General features: G+C 46.0%; 2 protein-coding genes across 2 annotated transcripts; both read right to left on the bottom strand.

Moving 5' to 3' along the window:
• ripk4 (receptor-interacting serine-threonine kinase 4) lies at positions 1-8,534 on the bottom strand. The gene is made up of 8 exons (XM_053846353.1): positions 8,246-8,534; positions 5,430-5,721; positions 4,128-4,276; positions 4,003-4,052; positions 2,603-2,761; positions 2,418-2,527; positions 1,660-1,900; positions 1-1,590 (listed from the first exon to the last, which is right to left on the bottom strand). The coding sequence occupies exons 1-8, from the start codon at positions 8,425-8,427 to the stop codon at positions 371-373; spliced, it is 2,403 nt and encodes an 800-aa protein (XP_053702328.1). The 5' UTR covers positions 8,428-8,534; the 3' UTR covers positions 1-370.
• A 4,053-nt stretch (positions 8,535-12,587) lies between these two features.
• On the bottom strand, positions 12,588-25,283 carry prdm15 (PR domain containing 15). Its single transcript, XM_053847138.1, has 24 exons — positions 25,185-25,283; positions 24,696-24,735; positions 24,520-24,613; positions 22,601-22,754; positions 22,378-22,530; positions 22,201-22,312; positions 22,057-22,140; positions 21,786-21,995; positions 20,457-20,660; positions 20,298-20,392; positions 20,153-20,240; positions 19,916-20,083; positions 19,763-19,857; positions 19,570-19,701; positions 19,311-19,463; positions 17,507-17,670; positions 17,269-17,348; positions 15,260-15,379; positions 15,043-15,174; positions 14,863-14,946; positions 14,578-14,753; positions 14,433-14,513; positions 13,981-14,202; positions 12,588-13,343 (listed from the first exon to the last, which is right to left on the bottom strand). Exons 1-24 carry the CDS (start codon positions 25,281-25,283, stop codon positions 12,810-12,812), a joined length of 3,474 nt encoding a protein of 1,157 aa, XP_053703113.1. The 3' UTR covers positions 12,588-12,809.
• Between the last annotated feature and the right edge of the window lie 331 nt (positions 25,284-25,614).

Below are 25,614 nucleotides of genomic sequence, written 5' to 3'. Positions count from 1 at the left end.
CCATGTTCAAACATGTTTTAATTGGACTCTGAAGCAGCACTGACATGAGACTGGTACAGAACACTGAGGATCAAAGTCATCCAAATATTTACGAGGGCTTCTTATCAAGAGTCTTGTGACCAGAGTGTGTTTGTTACAGAGTGCAAGACATTTCAAAAGGACCTTGGACTTGTTTTCTCGATATAAAAAAAGTAGCTAGCTCGGTATAAAAGAGTAAGAATGTCAAAAATGAGGGCACTTAAAAAAAACAAAAAACTATTTACATATGTACAATTGAAGCGTTTAAAATACCAACCGGTTGACGTTGGACTCGAAGGCCGCAACACAGGTTTAATACGAAAAATAGTTCTGTACATTTGGAGCGGTCTTGTTAGCATGACGCCGACGCACATGGTGAGCTGGCGGGCAGGAGACTGTCATCGTGTTCCGTTAATTTAAAGATGACAACTTTTCTCTGAAGAGGTTTAGGCTCCGGTGCCGCCGGCGCCTCAGTCACCCTTCCCTCGCACTCTTGTGGGAGGAGCATGGAGATGATGTTCGAGTATCCCCCCTGGACTGCTAGGTGCAGCGGGCGGAGTCCTTGTTCGTCGAGCAGAGCGCCCCCATCTGGGCAGTGGAGAAGCAGCTCTTTCAGCACCTCACAGTGTCCGTGTTCTGCCGCGGCGTGGCACGGCGTGCGGAGGGAAGGAGTGGGCTTGTACGGGTCCGCTCCTTCATCCATTAACATCTTGACCGTGGCCAAGTGGCCGTGCTGGGACGCCAGGTGGAGGGGGGTGAGTCCGTCGGTGTTCAGGGCTTGGATATCTGCCTTGTGTTTGATCAAGAGGCGGGAGGTGCTGGTGTGGCCCGTCTTCGCTGCCACGTGTAGAGGCGTGTTGAGTCCAGCAGAGGTCCTGTGGACGTCAGCCCCCAACTCTATCAGGATCCGAGCAACTCTGTACTGCCCTCTATGGCAGGCCAGGTGTAACGGCGTGCGCCCGTCTGTGGTCTGCCAGTCCACATTGGCTCCCGCCTGCTTGACCAGCAGCTTCACGATCCCCAGCTGCCCTTGCCAGGCGGCGAAGTGAAGCGCCGTCCAGTTGTCCTTGCCTTTAATCCGAACGTCGGCCCCGCGGCTGAGCAGCACTCTGATCACGTTCTCCTGGCCGTGCTGGCAGGCGACATGCGCCGGCGTGCGTCCTTGCGCTTCCGTTTCGTTGATAGCAGCGCCGCGGTCCAGCAGTAGGCGCGCGATGGCTTCGTCTCCGTTCTGGGCGGCCCAGTGCAAAGCGGTGTACTGGTCCTCGTCCTTGGCGTTGATGCTGGTGCCCCTGCGGCCGAGCAGAAGCTCCACCAAAGGCTTCTGGTGCTTCTCTGTGGCCAGGTGAAGAGGAGTGGAGCCGCGTGCGTTGGCTAGGTTGGGATTAGCATTGTTGAGGAGGAGGAATTTAACAGCCTCTTCGTTTGCCAAGGAGACAGCATGGTGGAGGAGGCTCCCTCCTCCGTCGAGGAGAAGTTCAACATCCTGAGGTTGGAGGATCTTCATGAGCTTGGCCGTGTCTTTGGTCCGGATGGCCTCACACAGCTTCCTCTTGTGGATCTCAGTGGAGTCTGGGTGTTACACAAGAAACTTTAGCGACTCGTGATTTTTAGCAGGCATTTCAGACGGTACTGACTCACCATATGTGTTCTCCTTCTCAAACGACAGCGTTATGGAGTCTTGTGAGGAGAAGGCTGAATCGGCCGAGGAGAAACCAGAGAGCCGCTTGCCGGTGTTTTCTTTGCTGTGACAACCGGCTTCCTTCACTCGATCAAAGCTCTGTGAGATCCCCGAGTCAATGTGGCTCAGCAGCTCCGACAGACTGTAGTCTTTCTCCGGCAGCATCGCCGACTTCGGACGCACCGACTTGTTGTCCTGAACCTGCAGAGCAAATAACCAGGTGGTGACAACGGACGTGCTGTTCTCTGGTCTGAGCATTCCAGCGCTCAGGAATGTCCCGGCGACCTTCGAGTACAGCGGCTGTTACAGCTCTATATTGACACACGGATCTTTCCTAAAGTGCATTCTCAAAGGCAGAGGACGTCACTTGAACTCTGAAAACTCAAATATAGACATTCTCAAGTGAGTCGGGCGTTTGGTCACGTACACAAGCGGAAGGAAGTGACTTGGAACACTGGTTTCCAATCCCATCGGTCGACATTCCTCTCCGCTGATGCAGTCGTTCGTGATCAGACAGTTGCCCAACCATAAGTGACGATACAGACCGGTGAATATCAGAAACCAGTCTCCTACAGCGACGGCTGGTCAGAGGACTGTTGCCTGACAATGCTCACGTTGTTTTTAGTTTCAAACTCCGATACTTTTCTTAATATTTGAATTGACTATTTACTTTTAAAAAGTTTTTCAATGCCTTAAAACCGACAAGATGTTGCCGCACCTGATTTGGAGTCAACGCATCACAAGATGGAGGCTCTGGATCTGAGGAGGTGGACGTCTTGTGCTCGTCCTGGGGTTTGGAGCAGAGCTCCTCCACCTCCGACGTGATGTCTGTGAGACACAAGCACATGGGCGTCAGTGACGACGGAGAGGGGGGATGAAACAGAAGTGTTGACCACCACTGACCTTGGAAGTTGGGTCTGTTATTGGGATTCGTGGCCCAGCACCGCTGCATGAGGTGGAGGAAGCCGGTGCAGGCCGACGGTCGAGAGCGTGGGATCGAGCCGAGGTCCGGACGCAAACCTGTCACCACCTTCAGCATGATCTGCAGGAAGTTGTTCTCTCCTGGTGAAGGGAGTCATGCGGTTAGTATACGAGCACAGAGTAGCATGTATCACCAGCCATGAATTTAAAACACAAAATAGTTCAATAAGCCGTCGTGCCGGCAGCTGGAGGTGTTGTCAGTGGAAACATAATGGAATGTGAAACGTCCTATTGAGAAACAAAACGTTGCCTGTCTGCCGACAGTGGAATCAGCCAGGTGGATGATTCAGAACAAACACCAGCCTTTACAAACAGGTACTTCACCTCCTGGTGCGGCAACAATAGCCGGCTCAGGTGGAGGAGGTTAAGGACGGGAGGCCATTCCTCACCGCGTAATATGTCTGGATCAATATGGGCGGGGACATTAGCTACCTGGACGTCTTCAAGTGCGTTGCTACCTGATACGCCTGGGAAAAACACACTGCCTGCCAGCCGGGCCCTGTCCCCCTGCGTGCTGCGGAATTCTCTCAGTAAACAAAGATTAAAAAAAACGCAACACCTGCGCACACATGGAGTGTGAGGACGGCTAAAGGGTTGAGAAACAACAACCTGGCATCAACTAAACGCAAACATTTTTTCTGCAGAGAATCAAATGCGCTTTTCGTAGAAGTAAAAGCTGACAAAAAAAAGAAAAATAGGCACAAAATATTTGACATTTTTTCACCTGTATCTATTGCATAAACATCAACTAAAGGTAAACAAAGCAGGTTGCATCATCCTGTAGCTGGGTGTTGAATTATGCATACAAATTAAGACTTAGCTGTTTGCTACTTATCCATATGCAAACATTTGCCAAGTAAACACGTCACGATCTTTGGGAAGAAATGAGCTCACGTTGTGTTGACAAGTTTGGTTTGTTCACCCAGAAATGTGGCTCCACTTGAATGTGAAGCTGTCAATTTAAAGTTGTTTAGCTCAATGTAAAACTCACCTTCTTATTTATTTATTTAAGAATGAGGAAACAAGAAATATATTTGGAAGAATGAGGGCTTTATGGATGTGTTTGAGTTGGGTTCACAGCAATAAGGTTCCAGGTTCAATGTAAGGTTTGAGTGTGTTTGCTGGTGGCTTCAGGTGACCTGACACTGGTGGCCCATCCCACGACCCCATTAACAAAAGAATGCATTTTTACCAAATAAATCTGCTTCTTTTTTGCTGCTCACAACAGTAAAGCCAAAGGCAACTGTTGCACCACAGTTGAGGTGCAATGCATTTATGATCCCAATTCAGAAACTTCAGTTATGCTGCAGCTTCAGTCTCACCTTGGTACGGCTTCTTTTGAGTGAGAATCCCCCAAATCACGATTGAGAAACTGCGAAAGAAGCAAAATCCAAGTCACGTGTTTGCGTCAAAATCCAGGTCTTACATGTGGAACAGCCCCTCGCACCTGTAGACGTCGTGTTTAGTGTCCGACACCCGGTCCTTCTCGCTAATGCTCTCAGGAGGCAGGTAGGCCACGGTGCCACAGAAGCCGTCCCTGCTGACGTCACCGTCGCCCGACAGGCCGTTCCAGCGGGCCAGTCCGAAGTCAGATATCTGAGACAGACGGCAGATAAGCGGATGAGTGAGTGGCAGCTCTGATAAGTCAGAGGTGTGATGCGGCGGCCATGTCTGAGCCTGTGGCAGAGGAGAGGCACATCGCGGGCGAGCACGCCCACTCACACTCGTTCAATAGAAGCCGAATGAATCCTGTCGGGACAAGCCTGGGTGAGGTGTTTACATCAGGGACGGTTCCCACCTCCAAGCCTGCTCCCAGGAGACACCTGTCTGCCCAGAGCCTGGGACGGACTGTCAACTTCACAGGATGATAAACAGCGGCCCAGCTCACGGCCAAAATTCCTTTTCAAGGCATCCAGCTCTGCCTTTAAATCACTGCGGCAGAACTCAGCGCACATCAAACAGAGAGGAAAAAGTACTATATTTTGGGAAGACGCCAGGTCTGAGCGAGCACACCCACGTGGAAAACAACGTTTAAGGGTCACAGATTTGGACTTTTCTAGTGGACAAGTGATGTTGTTAGTGCGCTGTCAAATATGAAGCCGCTTCACTGCATTACGTCGATCCACTGCACTGATGTTTTGAACTAATATTTACAGTCCTTTCTTAAAGGAGGTGGTCGATAAAATGTGAGGAAAATGACGACATGTATTGGTGTATTGACGTGACATTGAAGTTGCATGTTTTTCATGTGTTTTTGTGGCTAAACTGACAATAAATCTCAAACCTTGCAGCGTAATGTAGCTCAACAAACCAGCGGCACAGATTTAAATCTTAAAAAAAAAGAAGATAAGTGAGTTTTTTGTTCAACTTGTCCCTTTTATATGCCATTATCAACTATTATATCAAAAAATAAACATGCCATTCTAATAGATCTGTTCAGCTGATGCTAGCTTTAGCATCAAGGTCTCACTTATACATACAGTATTTACTGCATTTTAGTGAAGATAGTCGTTTGTTTTGAATAGCAAAAACCTGTTAATAATAATAATAAGAAGAATATAACATGGAAAAGTAACTGCATACTACCACATTGTAGGAAGAATTAAGGATATCTTGTCTTAACCTAAGTAAAGTGTGCAGACGTGCTTTGTAAAGTCATGATGTCCAGGTGATATATATATATATATATATATATATATATATATATATATATATATATATCTCAAGGGTTCAGAGTCGCCTTCAATACCTTGACGTGGTAGTGAGCATCCAGCAGGATGTTGGCTGGTTTCAGGTCCAGGTGGAGCAGCGGCGGGTTCATGCAGTGCAGGAAGTTCATTCCCACCGCCGTCTCGTGGATGATGCGAAAGCGAAGCTCCCAGGGCAGCGGCTCGGTGGCCAGCAGGGTCTCCAGCGAGCCGGTCTCCATGTACTCCATCACCAGACCCTGGGGGTCCTCGCAGATCCCGTACACGGGGAGGATGTATCGAAACTTGGCGGCCTCCATCTTCTTGGCCTCCTCCAGGAGCTCGGTGCGTTCCCTGAGACAAAAGACGGGTGAGACGGGTGAGACGGGTGTTCAATGCTTGGACCACGTCATTTTGTTTTCAATGCCTTTATAACAAGTGCAAGAAAGGATACACAACGTAATACTGTTGTTTGTGATTTAAAACGACAAGGTGGCTTTCTAAAGTGATTCGAATACTCAGAAGACTAGTGGCCAAAACTGCCCATTTTCTCAGTCACAGAGTTGCCCTCCATATTGCTTCCCATGCTTTTAGCTAGGAGGGCGTCAGGGCGTCTGCGAAACATGAAAAAATGGAGGCCAGATTCTCCACCGTAGCTTGGCCGCTCTCCTAGCAGAAAGCATGTCGCTCCCTAGCCTCCAGCTCCAGGCTCTCCGCCTCAAAAAAGGTACGCGACCCCTGGTCTAAGGTCACTGCTTTGTTCACTGAGCTGGAATATTAAACATCAGCTCTGACCCAAATTCCAGCAGAGAGCCACGGGCCGCATGTCCACCGGCGGTGAAGTGTCAACTGCTTGAACCTTGGCTACATGTAACCAGTCAGCCTGCAAGAGAGCGGCGCACATTCCTAATGTCTGGTGGCGCTTTTTTGAGGACATTCCAGCGCAGGCATGGAATGCAGCTTTGAGCTCGACCTTCGGCTCGCTCTTATCAAACCTCAGTCACGAGCAACTTCACATCCCACTTCCAAGATCTAAGGACCTAATGAAGCACCGCCAGCACCCAACACCTGTGTGTGTGTGTGTGTGTGTGTGTGTGTGTGTGTGTGTGTGTGTGTGTGTGTGTGTGTGTGTGTGTGTGTGTGTGTGTGTGTGTGTGTGTGTGTGTGTGTGTGTGTGTGGAGCTTTGCAGGACATTTCCAAATCATTTTTTGATTCTGAGGCAGACGTCACCCCAATAAAAGGAGGAGTCTCCATTATGCTAAAAGCGCCATCAGGTCACACGGAGCGCTGGTGGCATTATTAAAATGTGTTTTCTTTAAGAACATCCCTGGAATGAAGCGGCGTCTGCAGGCTGGAGGTGCAGGGATCGCTTCCCCTGGCTCATCCACCGCTGCTTCTCAGAACCAAACAGCGAGTTTGGAAGGCAGAGGCCCGGCAGGACCGGTCCGACGGCTTCTTTTATTGTCAGTGCCACACAGCAGCGGCGGCAAACAAAGGTGCCTTTGAGGCTCTGGACGTGACGCGCGGGTCAGTGAAGCCACCGGTCAAATGGCTGTTTATCTAGCTCGCATATGTTTGAAGGTGATAACCATCTTGACTTGAGGTTCAGCGGATGCTCGGGGTTGCGACACAGGTTGGTGGAGGCGGGGGGTGTTTGTCATTCCATGCTGAAATCTAACTGCAAACCCTCCCATGTTCATGTCTGAAAACCTCCTGGTGCTGCAGCTGCCTGAGTTGTTGAAATTCAGAAGCTCAGAGGCACAAACTCCACTGCTACATCATGAGATGTTGGAGATGTTTACCGGAGGCCACTAAACACAACCATCTACTGAGTTATTATGGGGCGTTTACTCATGTGAAGGCACGTTTAAGGACTTTCTCTGAGGCTCCTTGCGACACATGATTCAGCAATTCCACATGGGTGAACTCATAACCGGAACTTTCCATTAATATGAGGTGCTCCTCGACAGGACTGAGCAGAGTAAACCTTTGTTTTGTTTCAAATGTTTGTCATTGGTTCATAAAACCATTTTCCAAAGTGCAGCATTATGTTATGTGAAGTTTGTAATACATATTTATGACCATTCGCTTCAGTGTGAAGGGCAGTGATTTATTGATTTCAGGCCAAACAGTGGTCACAATAACACAACTAACTCATGCGCTACTAACCTGTATGAGGTCATGTGATTTACAGGCTGCAGGTGTGAACAAAGAGACAATTTTTGTCATCGTGTTTGGAATGTTAGTAGCAGTGCAAGACCATTGATAGTCATGTAGTGTATGTATGTTATGTTATGTTATTTATATCTATAATGCGTCTGTCCAATATCATTTAAAAGACTTGTTTGTGTGTGACTGTATGTTGTTATTGTCAACTCAGTTCACTGACTGAGCATGTGCCACATTTCCTCTGTTCCATTGGATTAAAACACAGCTTAAATATCCGTGTTCTGTGTGTGTCTGTGTGTGTGTGTGTGACCAATTCTTAGAAACACACCTCACACAACTCCTTGTGGGGACCTTTTGCTGGTCCCCACGAGTCTAAGCCTCAACTTGCGGATTGAATCATCAAAATAACAGTTTTGTTTCCGCCGCCGGTCGAGGTCAGCCATGTGTTCTGGATGGTTGGGTTCAGGGCGAGAGGCTGGGGAAATGTCCCCACAGAACATGACATGTGTGAACATGTGTATGTGAGCACCCTGCACCTGAGAAGCACCGTGTGAGTCAGACACCTCTGAACCGTCTCATGAGGCGAGCAGCGGTGCGGAGATTTAAATGACCATAAACTCTGAGTCGCTGTGTTTTGATGGATAACTGGGAACCATTTTGCTCCTCACGCACAAGAGGTCAAAGGTCAACCATGCACAAATCACTTACTTGTCGTCCACATGAAGACACGGGGGACACTTGATGGCCAGCCAGGTCTTCCACTGAACGTGACGTACTTTGTAAACCTGTCCAAATCCGCCCGAGCCGATCTTCTCCCAGCTGCCGAACTCAGAGGAGTCGAAGGTCTTCAGCAGCCCCATATTCCCATGCGGTGAATCTGGGGCGTCCATAACCGTGTTTGGGAACCCAGCAAAGGGGTTACGTTCCTTTTTCTGTCCTCTCCAAGGCGTGAGAAGTGATCCGACACGATCCCGGCTGCTTGTGAGCTCTTCCTTGTTTGCTCCTCTGGACTAGTTTGGCTGGGGCTCCGCCCCCTCTTCAGGTGAGGACAGGGGTGGGGTCTGCTGGGCTGTGACATCACTTCCTGGAATATTTTGACATGGGACTTTGGACAATAGAGCTCCGGATCGTGTGCTTCTGCCACCCAACAGTGGAGGCATCCTGCAGCCAGGGGCGGTGGGTGTCATGATCAACACACCTTTGTCCCGCCGTGATCCGCCCGGGCCCCTCGGGACCGCGGAGGGAATGTGTGTAAACAATGAGGAGGTCATATGATATCAGCCAGATGCCTCCTGGAATGTGTGTACTCATCTTCTCCAGCCTGCAGGATGAAACATCACATGGCTTTGTTGACAGATCGGCTGGTAAACATCATGAGCTACCTTGCATGTTGAGTGGAATGTTGGCATTAGCTTTCATTGAAGAACACGGCGGTCGGAGCGTTGTATCATTTACAATAAAAATCATTTGGGATGAAAATGAAGAGCTTTAACAGCCATATTTCATCATTTTAACTTATGACCATGTTTAATCCTAGGAAGGGAAATAAAATGTTGACAGACTTGTTAGATCTTGTATTATAAAATTGTATTTCTTTAACAATATAAAACTGGAATGACATGATATACTTGAAATACATCTTATTTGATTGTATACTATTTCATTTTTTTTAATTATTTTGTTTAAAGATTCTCAATATAAACTATACATTTGTGAATATTTTATGTTATGATATGAAGGCATTTAATAAAAGGGTGTTTTTCCCCCAATATATTTTATTTATTTATTTGAGGCTCAGGAAATACCGACATCATGAGCACAACTTCAAAATAATAACATGCAGAGGAATAGAAAATAAAGGACAAATGTCAAAGTGATATTTAGAACTGGCTATGAATGATGAAAAAAGTAGATTTTCTTTCATAATTTTGATCCCATTATGGCCGCATAAATACAGGCAAAGGGTCGCATGTGGCCCTCAGGCTGCGCTTTGCCCACCTCTGCTTTGAACAACAAAACAGGCCTGATCCTAAACATCAATCTTACAATCCCAAAGACATTGAAAATGCAAATATCTACACAGCTTGGTTCCAGATACTTTTGGAATTGTTGGTTAAAATGTTTAACCATGGTAAACACAAAAGTAAATGAAGAGTCATAGCAGAATAATGAAATGAAATATGTGTTAATGTATTTATTATCTATCTGTCTGTCTGTCTGTCAGTCTGTCCGTCCATCCGTCCGTCCGTCCGTCCGTCCATCCGTCCGTCCGTCCGTCTATCTATCTATCTATCTATCTATCTATCTATTTATCTATCTATCTATCTATCTATCTATCTATCTATCTATCTATCTATCTATCTATCTGTCTGTCTGTCTGTCTGTCTGTCTGTCTGTCTGTCTGTCCGTCCGTCCGTCCGTCCGTCCGTCCGTCCGTCCGTCCGTCCGTCCGTCCGTCCGTCCGTCCGTCCATCCATCTATCTGTCTGTCTGTCTGTCTCTCTCTCTCTCTATCTATCTATCTGTCTGTCTGTCTGTCTATCTATCTATCTATCTATCTATCTATCTGTCTGTCTGTCTGTCTCTATCTATCTATCTATCTATCTATCTATCTATCTATCTATCTATCTATCTATCTATCTGTCTGTCTGTCTGTCTGTCTATCTATCTATCTATCTATCTATCTATCTATCTGTCTGTCTATCTATCTATCTATCTATCTATCTATCTGTCTGTCTGTCTATCTATCTATCTATCTATCTATCTGTCTGTCTATCTATCTATCTATCTATCTATCTATCTATCTATCTATCTGTCTGTCTATCTATCTATCTATCTATCTATCTATCTGTCTGTCTGTCTATCTATCTATCTGTCTGTCTGTCTGTCTGTCTATCTGTCTGTCTGTCTGTCTGTCTCTCTCTCTCTCTCTATCTATCTATCTATCTGTCTATCTGTCTATCTGTCTATCCTTCTGTACCTTGGGTTATTGATGCTTTTCATATTTTAGATTGAGGTTAAATGTGCTCAACATTAATGTGAGTTTATGAGCCAATAAAACACTCTGCTCTCCTGTAAAGCAGCACAGCACATGATGTCACCCGCTGGCACGGCAGCAGCAATTAGGGAACTGGATGGACGAGTGAGGAGCATAAATATGTCACGAAGGAGTCGACGTGGCTTCACAAACAGACGGAGGTAGAATCTTAAGAAGCGTGAGGAGTCACTACCTCCTGCACCGTCACCTCTGGTGAATGACAATGAGAGAGCACCTTCCCTTAAAGTGGTAATGAACTGGCTCCTTAGATCTGCTTCACTGACAGATCAGGATCGACCTCTTTGGAGATGCAAAGAAGCTGATGTGTTGGTTCACTGTAGTTGTTTTAAATGTATGTTCAATGCACAGGGAGGCAGCCACTGAGGTTTCAGGATGTGATGAAGGGCTGTGTGTGAAGAAGAGAGTGTGACTAGGACGGATGATCAAGACAGGCTTAGGTGGAGGGATTGGCTGAGAAAAACACAATATCAAATGCAAACGGAAGATTAAAAAAAAAACAGGGGTGAGATTCGATTAAAAAAATAAATCTATTTAATTAGAGAATTTGCCACATTCTTCAATTTGAATGAATTTGGTATATTTCAGACTCAAATGATAGACCCTTACATACATTTAAACAACTAAATATTGTTTATTTTGCATCTGTTTGACAATAGCACAATGAACCACGATGGTTGCTGTAGTCGAGTTTTTACATCACCTTGTTTAAACTAAAGCTCTTTTAATGTCTTGAAAATATTTTTATATGAATTACAATTTTATATGAAATTAAATTAATATTTTCTGTTGTAATTAAATAATCATGAAATAAAAAATCAGAATTAACTCATTTAAGTCCCACCACTAAAATATCTTTACACATCTGTTTGAGTTACTACCATCATTTTCTCTTTCACTTCACTTGTGCATTTTAAGTATTATTTCACCTTAAATTTCAGTTCAAGTGTCCTTTTTTTCACCAAAAATTCCATTATTTTCATCGACCAAATTTTTTGAGGAAGTATCCCACTGAAGCAGATTTCTCATTTTTTTTAGTTATCCAAAATGTGACCACGTATGAACTGCTATTTCAAAGATTAGACTCATGGATCATATTTACATTTAAATGAATAATACTGAAATAAAAATATGAAAAATTTAAAAATGGCCATTTGTATAAGGCAGCAATTTCTGTCCACTCCATATTTTCATACATTACCGTATCGTAACCCACAGAGCCACTTAGTGGTAAACTTCTACATAAGGTTCTCAAATAAACTTCAAAGAACAGAAAGTACTGAGTTGACGGATTTACACCGGCTGGAGAACATGCTGGATAGTGGCGTTTTTACTTATCACAGTTCACTGCTCTTGATGTCACTTTTTGAATTTAAATAAACTATTTTAACTTCTTACACACCTGCAAAAATGATGATAATAAAAAGAATGTATTTTTTTCTTCAGGTTCAGCGAATTAATCTTAGGGAAAACGCGCTCATGTTTTTTTTACTCGTCCTTTGATGTGTTTCCACCTACTGGACAATCTCAAATTCAAACATCTTTTTGGAAGACGGGAAATAAATGGCACCTGCTTTAAAATACACATTTTCAATTCAGTGAACCAGTGCCTTCGATCAGGGCGAATATTCATCTCAGCCTTGCTCAACTTTAACATATATTTTTTACCCTGTTATTTGGTTGACGTCTCATATATCGTGGCCGCTCAGATCTGACTTGTTTTGCAGACCCTGATGTGACTGCAGCTGTAGGAGACGTGCCACTGTGTAAGATGGAGGCCACAGCACAATAACTCACCTTTTCATTCCAAACTGGTGAAAGACGCTGCAGGAGCAGAGGCAGGAGGGTTAAGGACGGAACCAGGGAGGGGAGGGAACAGAAATCACACGCGTCACACCTCTTAAATAAAGCTTTTCTTAAAAAAAATAGCAGTACAAAAGTATTCCAGCTCTCTTCCAGACAACAGTTACACAATATTCAAAAATAAAAAATCCAGTCGACTCATCTGGATTGTCTGAATGTACACGTTGGTACCTGTTGACTTCATTACCATAACTGCACTAACAGATGGGTCTCCAGGTTTTCATGCACGTGCACATGTGTAACAGGTGAAATTATAAAAGGTAAGACAGAACTTTTCACTTAAATATTTGGCTCAGTGTATCGTCAGCTACAGGTTTCCTATTCATCACATGAAGAGAGTGAAGTGCGGCTTCTTCTAGTAGCTGAACATCTGCGTGGCGGCGCCGGGCTGCTGCGGGGGTCCGGTCGTCTGGTTCTGACTACCTTGCCCTGTCTGAGGACTCTGGTTCTGGGCCTCTTCCGTGTCGGCTGGAGGTCCAACCACCACAGAGGAAACCGGATTCTCCTCGGACGCTGCGACGGGTTTCCAGGCGAGGATTGGCGCCTCCAACTGGTGGGTCATTGGGTTGACCAGGGTGGTGAGGTTGATAAAGTGGGCGACGGACTGGGACCCGGCGGTGCCACTGGGACCCACGGTCTCGGGGACGAGCTCGGTGGGTCTGTTGTGGAGCAAGGCCGATCCGCTGACCGTGTCGAAGGTGACGGTGAGGATGGAGTTGTCCAGTGTCAGAGGACGGTCGCTGGTTGTCAGGTGGCTGACCGCCACGGGCTGCAGGCTGGTGAACTGGGCCGGAGCGTGGCTGGTGATCGGCGCCATGGTGATGTTGGTCATACCCGCCGAGCTGGGGGAGGAGGTGGGCGGAGCGTTTGGATCGGCCAGGACCACCACCTGAAGTGGGCGGATGGTTGTCAACATAGGAAAGTTTTGATTTGTTTCTAAATAACTGACAAACATTCGCAGCCAAAATGCTGTTTTTGTAGTTTGTTTGAGTGTTCACGCACACAAAGAACAGAAAATGTTTTTAACATTACAATATTTATTATTTTAGATATATAGATATATATATAATATATATATATATAATCTTTATATATCTTAATATATATATATCTTAATCACGTTATTTTTTATGTATGTATGTATTGTTATTTATTTATTTTTTTTCTTTGCGTGTTCCTTATATTTCATCACACTTTTTCAGAATGTCATTGTCACATTTTTCAAGTAAACAATATTAAGATGTTAACTATTTTTTGTGGGTTAAAATTTTACTCAAAAAGTAAATAACATTTGTAAAATAAACTAAATGAAACAATACTGTAAAAATACAGTAAATACAAATCTAGTAAAATACAAGAAAAGAGGGTGAAAGTTCTTGAAAATGAGTAGATCTAAATAGAAACATGTCCAAATATGAACGTAAAACTAACGTCAGGGTCAAGGGTCGGTTATTCTGGACAACACAAAGAGGATTTGGGGGAGAAATGTGTTTGAACCATGGCTCCAATTTGAGCTTGAGCTTCACCTGTTGAATGCTCTGCACAGCAGAGCTGGTTTCAGTCTCTTCGCCCACGATGACCGTGTTGAACCCAGTCATGGCCTCGTGCCTGGAATCGCTGAAGTCGATATAATCCTGAGAGTCCTGGAGCTCCGGCTCTGCAGCCGCCCGAGGCTTCTTCTTGTTCTGACGGGTGGCTCGGCTGGGTCTCTCCTGGGAACCCGAGTCCTTTCCCAGCGTCAGAGCCGGCTGGACAACAGATTTGACACAAATCTACTCAGCTTCTTCATGACTCCTAACAAGGAAGGTGATTTGAAGACAACAGAACCACAAGCATCCAGTTTATAGATAGTATCTCTGAGCTAGAAAGTCTGAGGTGAGGATGCTTGGGTTTCATTGAGAAAGCAGTGTATCAGAGGGAGAAGTTTGAAGCTAGGGAGGCCAGACTGAGCTGCTTTGGACCGAACGAAACCCCTCACCTGCACGATACTAATCGTCGAGTCGTCAATTGTGGAAGCGTCAGGGAGATCATCAAACTCATCCAGCCTCACCAGCACCACCTACAGGACAACACCGGTGTGTCAGCTCTGATCTGGTCTCCCTCTACTGACAGTCTTCACTCACGTCAGGGTGTTTGCGTCTGAGGTGGCGGTTCATGGAGGCGCGGGTGGACACCTTGGTCCCGCACAGGTGACACGACTGGGCCTCCACCTTCTCGTGCGTCAAGTGCACGTGCTTCTGCAGCATGTACTCGGTCAGGTACTTCTTATCACAGGTGGCACAGGTCCACGTCTTCCCCACTGTAGTGAGGGAGGAAAGTCGAGAGACTCATGACACCAATTCACCTCTCCTTCACACTAAAAATGAAGATGAAGTGGTGAATGAGTCTCATCACTTGAAACCACTGGCCTGTGTGGATGAGCTTGTGCGTCTCCAGAGTCGCCCGCTCGCTGAACGTTTTGCCACACAGCTCACACATGAAGTCCTTCACACCTGCGGGTCAAGGCACATGACAACAGAGCCTGATCATATTCAGCAGAACTGATACGTGGTGAAAAGCACACAGCGCTGGAGACACTGGCCGCTCACCTGTGTGCCTCTTATAGTGCTTGAGCATGTTGACCTTCTGGGCAAACTTGCGGTTGCACTCCTTACACTCGTACTCTTTGATGCCCTTGTGAAGCTTCATGTGGTGTCTCAGAGCGTGTTTGGTTTTCATGCCTGTGCAACGGAAAACTTCTTTTTAAAAAGCACTACTACGTTTGTGTTTCGAGCTGCGGCTGGAAGATGAAGAAGAAGGAGGAACCTTTGCCACACTCTGCGCACAGGAAGTCCCGGATGTCGTCGTGGACCCTGAGGTGCTCCTTCAGCATGTCCTTCCTGGCGAATGACTTGCCGCACTTATCGCAGCAGTGACTCTTCACCCCTGCATGAACAGAATATGGCCGTGACTCTGCCAGAATCTAACTGATGCACATGAACCATGGACATATTGAACACGGAATAAATGAATAACATAATAATAAACACAAATATAACAAGCACCAAGTAACTTTTCACCTCCTTCGCCAGCTTATTCCTCATACATTCTTAGTCATCTAGGTGGAGAATGTTTATATGGACTAAGTCAACTTTACTGTCAAGAAAACGAAGTTTGGGAAAGTGAGATATGATATCAATATTGAGCAAAGATGGAGCCGAGCCTGTAGGAACGCTGCGTGAGCAAACATCCCTCCGACACTGACAAACATACGCAGAGCCACTATCTGTATTGGAGCAGGTGCGAAGGTTTGATTTTGGAATCAATTTCATAGCAACACATTGGATTTTGAGACACACCTGGCTGAGGTCTGAGGTGACTTTCAGGTCACCACGTTCTGTCCTAGAGAAAGGGGTCGGTCAAGCTTTTCAGGTCGTTTATCCATAACTCTGTCACCGTGTGTCCGGGGAGGTTTTTAATCATAACTCAACAACATTTTTGCTCCAACAGGCTGCAGGTTAGGTTGCACATATTTCTCTCCATCTCCTGCCTCACTTCTGGCATCAATGTTCCTGAGTTCACTTCACTGTCAAAGCCCTTTGTGCACTAGTGGCCACAGTGGGGATGAAATAGTTACTGTATCTCCAGTGAAAATACTCACTGCAGAGGTTTTCTGAAGAGGAGTTCTGACGGTTTATAGTGGCAGTTCTCACTACACAAAGTCTCTCACCAAATCCTCCATGTACTGTATGTTTTCGCCTGTTGTTGCTGCTTTGTCACCCAGCCTTCATCTGACACCCATAATCACATCAGACACTAGTTTGTGATCATGCTAATGCTGTGTACATCAGCATCAAAAGTCAATGTTTTTCCATCATTTTCAAAAAATCCAGAGGCCAACGGAACCCGAGCCAAAGCTCAGTTGTGCTCAGATGAAAGTCCTGTAGAAAATCCCTTTTAAATTGTGAAAAATTGTAGCTACTGACACTCAGCTATTTTGGCATGTAATATTATTCTTAGCTTCCGCTTGCTTCATAACAACAATTATTCTTTCTTTCTTTCTTCAGATTTTGGAGCACATTCATTTGATTCTGGTTAGTTCTAAGCTAACTCTTAAACCACTAAGTTGGCTAGTCTACGAGTGTCAATAAAGTTTTGAAGCGAGACGTCATGTTAGCTGCTAGCTTTGTTAGCTCTGCGGTGCAGACATTGCTGTCGCGGGATCAACAAGGGACACTCAGTTGTTCAGTTGAGGAGGTGTGTGGTCAAGTTAGAGGCACTTCAAGTTTAAAAACAAGAAGAAATTGTGCATTTGAGCGGCTTCTTTGCTGTGAGTGAGTGCGGGAAGAAACCTGGGCAAAGTGCGGACCAGGGGCCAAATGCAGCCCTTTGTATGTATTTATGTGGCCCTCCTGGAGTCAGACTATATATAACTATAAAACTTACATTGTTGTTGTCGCAGACATTTTTTCCGAGTTTACGTCGGCTATTTTAGGAGTATTTCTTGTCCCCTCAAATACATCAGAATTAAAAATAGATTTTGAAATGTAACAACAAACCAATATTTTCGATGCATTTTTAATGTGTAATTTCATAAACACATCCTTTGATTTTTATTTTCAATTTTCTCTTACCCTCCTATCTTTGGGTTTGACGGCCCCTCTCAACGGACACAATATAAATAACTTGGACCTTAAGGAAATAATTTCTTACGGCTCACCTAAGACTGATAATCGGGGGTTCCTACTGACATAAAGTCCAAGTTCAGTTTTACATCTTTTTTCTCCTTAAAAAAACAAAAAACTCTTCAATGTCAGCAGAAGACGTCTCCTCACCTGTGTGGATGATCTTGTGCCGCTCCAGGTTGCCGATGCTGTTGAAGATTCGACCACAGATTTCACAGGGATGGATGTACCTGAAGGAAGAGTGAGCATCAGTCCTCCTCATCCTGTTCAAGCAAACTAGATCTGGGACGGCCATTATGAAGGAGACCGAATGAAAATGCACCGATGAACAGAAGCTCCTATCAAAATGAAAGACAACAAAGACGGCAGAGGCGTGCTCCTGTCTCACTTCTGCACGGCGGGGTCGGGCAGCTGCTCCCGGTGGATCACGAGGTGAGCGTTGTAAGTGGCCTTCAGAGCGAAGCGGCGGTTGCAGATGCCGCAGCCGTAGCCTCTCTCCTTGTGCTGCTCCATGATGTGCTTCAGGTACTCTTTTCCCTTCGCGAAGGACAACTGCAGACAGCAGAAGAGACGAGGGCATCAAGGAGGTCCCTAAGAACAAGCTCAGGGTGTAAAAACTAGTGACGCTCCCACCGATACCAATCACATGGATTGACAATGAATTTGTCATCAAAATGATGAGACCTTCTCATTTCATTCTTTCTGTCTTTGAAATCCCTTAGAATCTCATGATTTTTCTTTGTTTTTTTTTTTTTAATTCTTTGTTTTTTCTAGGTTTTATTTTATGTTTTACATTTGTTGGTCAATTTTTGGTCAATATTTCTATGCAATATTTCTATGACAAAAGCCGGCCCTACAGCTCGACTTGATAATATCTACGAAAGCTCCGTATTGTGATGATCATGCATAGTTTTTAGGTTGCTGGCATGAGAATGGGTGGGTAAGGGGTTGGTTTGTTTATTTCATTTTATTTATTTATTTATGTTTTAATTTTTTGGGGGGGTTGTATTTCTTTTTTTTGGCTGTTTGTTGTTGTTGCTGCTGCTGTTTTTTTCCCCATTTATCTCAACTTGTAATGTGCACTCAATATCGCTTTTTATGACCTTTTGTATTACAAAACCTTTTACAAAACAGGCTATTACAAAACATTTTGATTTAAAAAATGATGAAACCGTCTGTGTGTATGATGTGAAAACATGAACCATTATATCATTTTAATTCAAGAAGGCAAAAAAAAGAAAAACCTTGCTGAATGCAGTAACTGTCATGTCACAAGGGCAAGTGAAAAACATTTATTTTGATGTGAGAGGTCGCAGTTTGGGGAGTCTCTCTTCCCTGTGCAGCATTTTCCCGTGCATGTGCTGCAGGATGCAAACTTCACATGAGATTGAAAGAACCTCCACAGCAGACATGCCGCTACTTAGTGAGCAGTGAGTAGGGAGGAGCGGACGCATCACAACCAGCGGGGCTTCATCACAGTGCCACCTGTCACACTTGATCGGTTGTTATGATCGGCCTTCACCGATCACGCTGAAACCAGCCGATCATGATCAGTGACCGATCGATCGGAGCATCCGTAGTTTAAACACTATAAATATAAAAATAGTCATGTGAATAAAAGACGAACTGAAATAGTTTAACTTCACATCCTAAGCCAGGCGTCTCCAACTGATCCACTACAGCAGGGGTGACTGAACTGATCCAGGAGGAGCCGCAGTAGGTGCAGGTTTTCGTTCCAGCCAGTCAAGCACACACAGCTCCACCACACTGTGTGTGTTTTGGATTGGCTGGAACAAAAACCTGCACCTACTGCGGCTCCCTCTGGGTCCAGGTTTTAGCTCCAACCCGAGGAAGCCGCTCCAGACTGGCAATCAACCGATGGCAGTCTGGCTGATTGGTGAAACTGCACCCGCAATTCACGTGGCGCCATCAGGGACCAAGTCTTGTATCTGGGGCTTCAAATGGATCCACAAAGGGGGCGCTGTGGATGCAATCAAGTTTCGCCCCAATAAGGCTCTGAAGGCTGTTATCAGTTGATTGTCAGTCTGATTGCGTGGAACAACCCCCTGCACCCACAGCTGCCCTTCTGAGGACCAGCCGGAGCCCCCTGCTTCATAAAGAACAGGCACATGGATGAACCGAGAAACTTGTCTGGAAGAACCTCTGAACGTGGAAGTGCAGCGAGATCTTACTTGACATTTCTTGCAGTTGTACTTGTGGTTCTCAGGGTCTTCGTCCTCCTCTTCTTCATAGTCGTCCTCCTCTTTTTCGTCACTGTCTCCGGCCGAGATGCCGATCTTGCTGATGAAGTCCTCCCTGGCCTGCTCGTCCATCAGAGCGATGTCCTGCCGCCGACATTTCACTCACTCGGTTACAGCTTCACAAAAAGTCATCCGTTTCCTACACTTGAGTTTCAACAACGCTCCGGCGGCTTGCTGAACTCTGGCTCACCTTGAAGTGGACGTGGATGTGGTCCCGCAGGACGTCCACCCGGAAGAACTTGCGGCCGCAGATTTCGCACGTGTACTTCTTGTCACCGTGAGTCAGCAGGTGCTTGTTCATGTTACTCCGGCAGGAGAACACCTGAGCGCACAAACCACAGTGTCGACGCTGGACTTGCATCAGATTGGTGTGTGAAGCTAACCTTCCCACAGATGGGACATGGAGATGGCTCCTTCCTGTACTTGGCTCCCTCCTCTCCGTTGGTTTCCACGTCCTCCCGCTTCATGTACTTCCCTCCTGTTGGAATGTCATTTTAAACACTTACACGACTTGAAGACCGGGTGCCGCCACTCACCGACGCCGTGCCTCCGGTGGTGCTCCTGCATGACGTCTTTCCTGTAGAACATCTTGTTGCAGACCTCGCAGGAGTACAGCTTCTCACCGTGCTTCTTCTTGTGCTTGGAAAGGTTGCTATTGGTGGAGAAGAATCGCGAGCAGATGTCACACTGGAACGTCTTGTCATCTGCCCGGAGAGACACGGATTAACAAGGGCATCACAGAGAATATGACTATGCATGTTGAAAATTCAGACCTGTTCTGCAGTTGTGGAACTTTAAGGCATTTTCCAGACGGAAGGATTTGTCACACGTGTTGCATTTATACTTGTACTCCACGTCAGGCTGCGATGGAGAGGAGCGGTCAGAGATGTCTTTGTAGCAAGTGTGGCTCTTCCCTACCTTGTTCTTGCTGTGCTTGTATGAGATGTGCTGCTTCAGAGATTCCTTCCGGCTGAACAACTTGTCGCACTCGTCACACTTGAAGAGCTTATCGCCTGGAGGCAGTAGAACGCCATGGATGATCTCATTCTAAAACGCAGGGGATTTCTCTCCTCCTACCGTGAGACCTGACGTGTCTGTTGAGGTTGCTGCTGTTCTGAAAGACCTTGCTGCAAAGGGGGCAGCGGTAAACCCTCTTGTGCTCTCTGGTCTTGTGTCTCTTGAGAACAGGTCGGGTCTCCACACCCACCACGGGGGCGAAGCTCTCAGTCAACGTTTCCTCTGAGGTATTAGACTCCATGGTTTCCGTGCCAGGCTTAACATCTATACACAGAGGAACATGTTCATGAACAAGGTTACTGATGTGAACGATGAAATAAAGCAGTACCACAGTCAAACCAGATGGTAGAGGAGGTCTACTTATTATCACTTTTATTGATCATCTTAACCCTGTGCTAAAGATTTTCACATAGGACTTTTGTTCCTATGTTCTGTGATGACTGACCACATTTTGAACAGTCATGTCTTGTGCCACATCGAACTATAGAACTATGAAGTGTGACTCAGGCAGAAGTAAACAACACACAATATTACTGTCGATGTTCTGACAGCATTTGTGGTGAAAATACGTAAAAGTAAGAACTGTTATTGAAAGTATTTCTTCCAACAATTGTAATAAATTTGGTGGTCACATAGGACACCATTGATGCCATGGATCTCGAGCTCCATTTTTTGCGGGTAACAAGCGTGAACCACCTTTTCAGGATCCAATTCAGATTTTTTCTGCTTGAGCTCAAATGAGCTGCCATGGTGGATAAGTCAAGCGCCTTCATGTGCCAGTCACAACAGAGCACTAAACACTTTACAAATACACTGTTAGTGCTACTTTAACCATCAAGTATCACTCAGACCTCCAGGTTGAAGATGCACGTTTCAACACTGGATTTCAATGCAAACTGAGCATCCATTTTATTGTTTTTAATGCACTGAGTTCTTGCCTTTATTGAGTATATAGTGAGTTGTAATTGCTGTGTTTAATGTGAGTATAAAGTAGGACAGGCCATCAACCTGCTATGAAAACACACTATACAAGTAATATCTGACTTACCACCTGTTCGACATGCATCCACCCGTACTTACGACCACGGCCAGCAGATGCCAGCAGATGCTTTTTTTTGTCTGGTACCTCTTACAAGCACAGTATCCCAGCATCTCACTCTCACACAGCGATCTACCACTACAGTAGCACCTATAACCCTCGCGTCAGCTATTTTGAATGGCATCTTAAGTCCAATCCGACTTACAACCGGTTGGTCGGAACCGATCCCGGTCGCAAGTCGGTTACTTGTATAATCTCAGTTACTTGTATAAATAAACTTGCTTTGACATGCTCTGACTCTTTGACAGACAGATACACTTAATAATAAATGAGCCATGCTGTTTCAGTACCTTTCGTTTTGTTTAGGCCCCCGGTGGCCCCAAATCTGCGTCCCTTAAATCTCCTGGCGCCTCGACCGAGGCCTCTCTTGGGGACGGGCTGGGCAGCAGGGTGAGGCCCCTCTTCATCCAGGCTGATGACACTCTCCTCCTGAGGTAGCAGCACCTCCACCGACAGCTCTGTTACAGTCATCTCTTCGTCGTGGTTACCCATCATGCAACCTGCATTCGGAGGCCAACGTTACGCCATGCCACTTGGGAGGAGTTCATGAGTTCAGCTGACCTGCATCTTTGTCGTCCTCCACAGGAGGCACCAGCGCTCCAGCCGTGATTATCGTCTCAGCTTTTGCGGCGGCAGGAATCATATCTGGGAGCAGCAGCGAGTCAGAGTCGGTCAGTCAGCACACATGGTGAGGTGTTTCCTTACCTGATGGAGGTGGAGGTGGCGGCCCCAGCTGCGGTCTCAGCATGGGCTTTTCCATCTTCTTGGCATAGAACGCTCCGTACCAGACCCTCAGCTCGGTTCCAGGAAGAACATCCTGCAACAGCAGTGTGAAGAGTGAGTCATGTTTCACAGCCCAAACACCAGTCTGCAAACGCTCACCTGCGACGTGTTAAAGTAAACATCATTGTCTTGCTGGTAGACCGTCAGATTCTGGTGCTGGTGGTCGGCGGCAGGCCGGACCAGCATCATCCAGTTGCAGTCGTCTTCGCTGCGGGAGTCGAAGCACACAACCACGCCGTCCTTTTGAAAGATCTGCCGGGGAATTTAAAGAGGCAGAAGTTTCAGTCAAACCGCATCCAAGTGTAGCAGACTCACGGGTCACCTTCAAGGGAAATGCTCCGTCATGATCCAGGTGAGGAACGCGCTTCGCCTCGTACGGCCCAAACCGGGTTCTCTTGACCAGCCGACGCAGGACAAACACCCCTTCCCCTCCGTCAGCTACTTGTCTGATCTCCAGGCTGCTGGGCAGGGAGGACCTAATCCACAACAGATTCTTTCAGAGTCGAAGAAGCACTGGGTTTGCTATCAGTTTAACACATTGATGCGCCTCATATTACGATGGTCAATGAGTCACATAAACTAACACTCACAAAGGGTCAAAGGGTCACAACAACACATGGAATGTGACCCAGACTAGTTTCTGAAAAGCAAAGGCAAAAAATAATTCCACAGAATGGCATAATTCTGCTCTACGTTGAACTATGTTACAGAGTACAGATGCATCTATGATCTGTAGCAGCTCAGCAGCAGCTGTACTGCAGTGCAGGTGTGGTGAAAGTGAAGTTGCTTGTTCAATGAATGCACATCATAGCAAAATTCTGTGAATAACATTGACAGTTTGATCACTCCTCTTTCAGCGTTTCCCAGCACCCCCCTCCTATCATGACCGTCCTCTTTGTGTCCTTCTTCACTCCATCCATGAACCTCCGTGAGACTATGTGAAGACCCAGCAGTGAGTTCAGCAGCAAGGACTAGTCGACGTACTCGACTGTTAAATCAGTCACTGACCAATCGTGACCTCATCCCTCTCTCTGCAGTATTTCATTTAAAGAAGACACATCAAAGGACACATACCTTTCACACCACATTTTTAGCAATTAAAATGTAAATATAAAGTATCCATCCATCCATCCATCCATCCATCGTCGCCCGCTTATCCGTTGCCGGGTCGCGGGGGCAGCAGCTTCAGGAGGTCACGCCAAACGCCCTTCTCCCGAGCAACATCCACCAGCTCCGACAGGGGGATCCCGAGACCCTCCCAGGCCAGTGTAGAGATTTAATCTCTCCACCTGGTCCTGGGTCGACCGCTCGGTCTCCTCCCAGCTGGACGTGTCTGGAACACCTCCAAAGGGAGGCGTCCAGAGGGCATCGTGATGAGATGCCCGAACCACCTCCGCTGACTCCTCTCAATGTGGAGAAGCAGCGGCTCTACTCCGAGCCTCTCCCGAGTGACAGAACTTCTCACCCTATCTCTAAGGGAGACGCCTGCCACCCTTCGGAGAAAACCCATTTCATCCGCTTGTATCCGAGACCTTGCTCTGTCGGTCATGACCCAAAGCTCATGACTGTAGGTGAGGCTCGGGACAAAGATGGATCGGTATATAGAGAGCTTTGCCTTCTGGCTCAGCTCTTATGGACAACAGTGCGGCAAAGGGATTGCAATACCGGCCCTGCTGCCCCAATTCGTCGACCAATCTCCAATCTAATGCCCTCACATGAGAACAACACCCCGAGATACTTAAACTTCTCCACTTGAGGCAAGATCTCAGTCCCAACCACAAAGTATCGAAACACCATTTCACATTATGCAAGTGATGACAACAATTGACATTGACAAAAATTATTTCATAGACAACAACCAGACATGTTGCCATGTTTCTCAACACATACACGTCACATGCAGACACAAAATTGTCTTAGCGAGTTTTCTCCTTTCGAGAGAAAATACATTTTAATTATTAGTCAAACAGAATTAAAAAAAAAAGAAATCTGTATCAGCATGATGTAAAAAAAAAGGACTCAAAAATAGCGCAAAAAACCCTAATATAATAACAAAATAAATAAAGCTTTAAATGCTAAAATGTGCAAATAATGAAATATAACAATACAATAAAATGCATCTAAATTATTAACAAATTAACTGGAATACTACAGTAAACTAAATATAGTTTCAGAAGTATCGTTAATAACTCGAAACAAGTGCCCTGTTTTTCATCGGAATCCTTCCAAACAGAGTCTCACCGAGCACGGCTCAGGACGAAGGAGTCCTCGACTGTCACCAGGGGTCCCAGCTCAGGACACTCGGTGTCATGGTACTGTCCACAGTCCTCGCACCCTGTGACACACACACACACACGTCACACTCGTCACACTAGTCACAGTCACAGAAAGGGACGAGGACCAAAACATGTACTCACAGATGAACTCGGCTGGTGTCTGCGCAGACATGTTACTCCACTATAAACCAAGAAAATGTCCATCAGAAGTTCAGTGTGTAGTGTACATCAGCGACGAACGGCAACTTTGACACGAACTTTAGAACCCGTCTATAAGTGTGTTTATAAAGTGCAGGTACGAGAGCAGCTCTCTGGCGTCTGACTTCACATCTGCAATCCAGCTACTGGATGAAATCCGGGATTTGAGTGCTTCCCAAACTGTAGCCGGGTTTTAACTCCGTCCACGGCAGCTCGACTTCGGCTGCCTGTAACAAAGAACAGTCGGCATGGCGGATGGACCGGAGACGCAAACCACCAAACCGGAGTCGATGCTCTTCACTGCCGAGCAGGCGGCAGCAGAGGCAGCCAACAGCCTCCAGTGAAGCCTCGGTACATCTACTGCAGCTTTTCTACCAAACCGCGACGGCCCTGGTTCATAATTTTCAGAGAGTTTCGGTAAAAACACATTACCTTTTCTGCAGGAGACTCTTCATTGAGCGAATCCTGGCTCCGGGTTACAATCCGCTCCAGAGACGGCGCAAGACCGGAAACCAGGCACATTCGGTGCATTGTGGGAAATGTAGTTTACAGACAAATCCAGCGGGAATTTTAAATATTTTAAATAAACATACGTTTTTGTTAAGGTAATAATCGCAATGCTGATGATAGTCAAACACCGTCTCAATACTATTACTGTTAGAAACACAGCATTACTCAATCGTGAGCTTTTTTTTTTTCCTGTGAGAAACATCCAACGGCGAATATTTTCAAAATATATATTTGTGATTACAACTAAGGAACATCAAAAATAACACACTAAGAAATAGTTTGATACTTTTATTAGTTATGATCTCTGCAGTGACCCCAAAACACGCTGCTGTGAAGCCATTTTGTGCACAAA

Source organism: Synchiropus splendidus, chromosome 17, assembly GCF_027744825.2.
Source record: "Synchiropus splendidus isolate RoL2022-P1 chromosome 17, RoL_Sspl_1.0, whole genome shotgun sequence".
Taxonomy (NCBI): domain Eukaryota; kingdom Metazoa; phylum Chordata; class Actinopteri; order Syngnathiformes; family Callionymidae; genus Synchiropus; species Synchiropus splendidus.
This window is presented reverse-complemented; position numbering and strand designations above follow the sequence as displayed.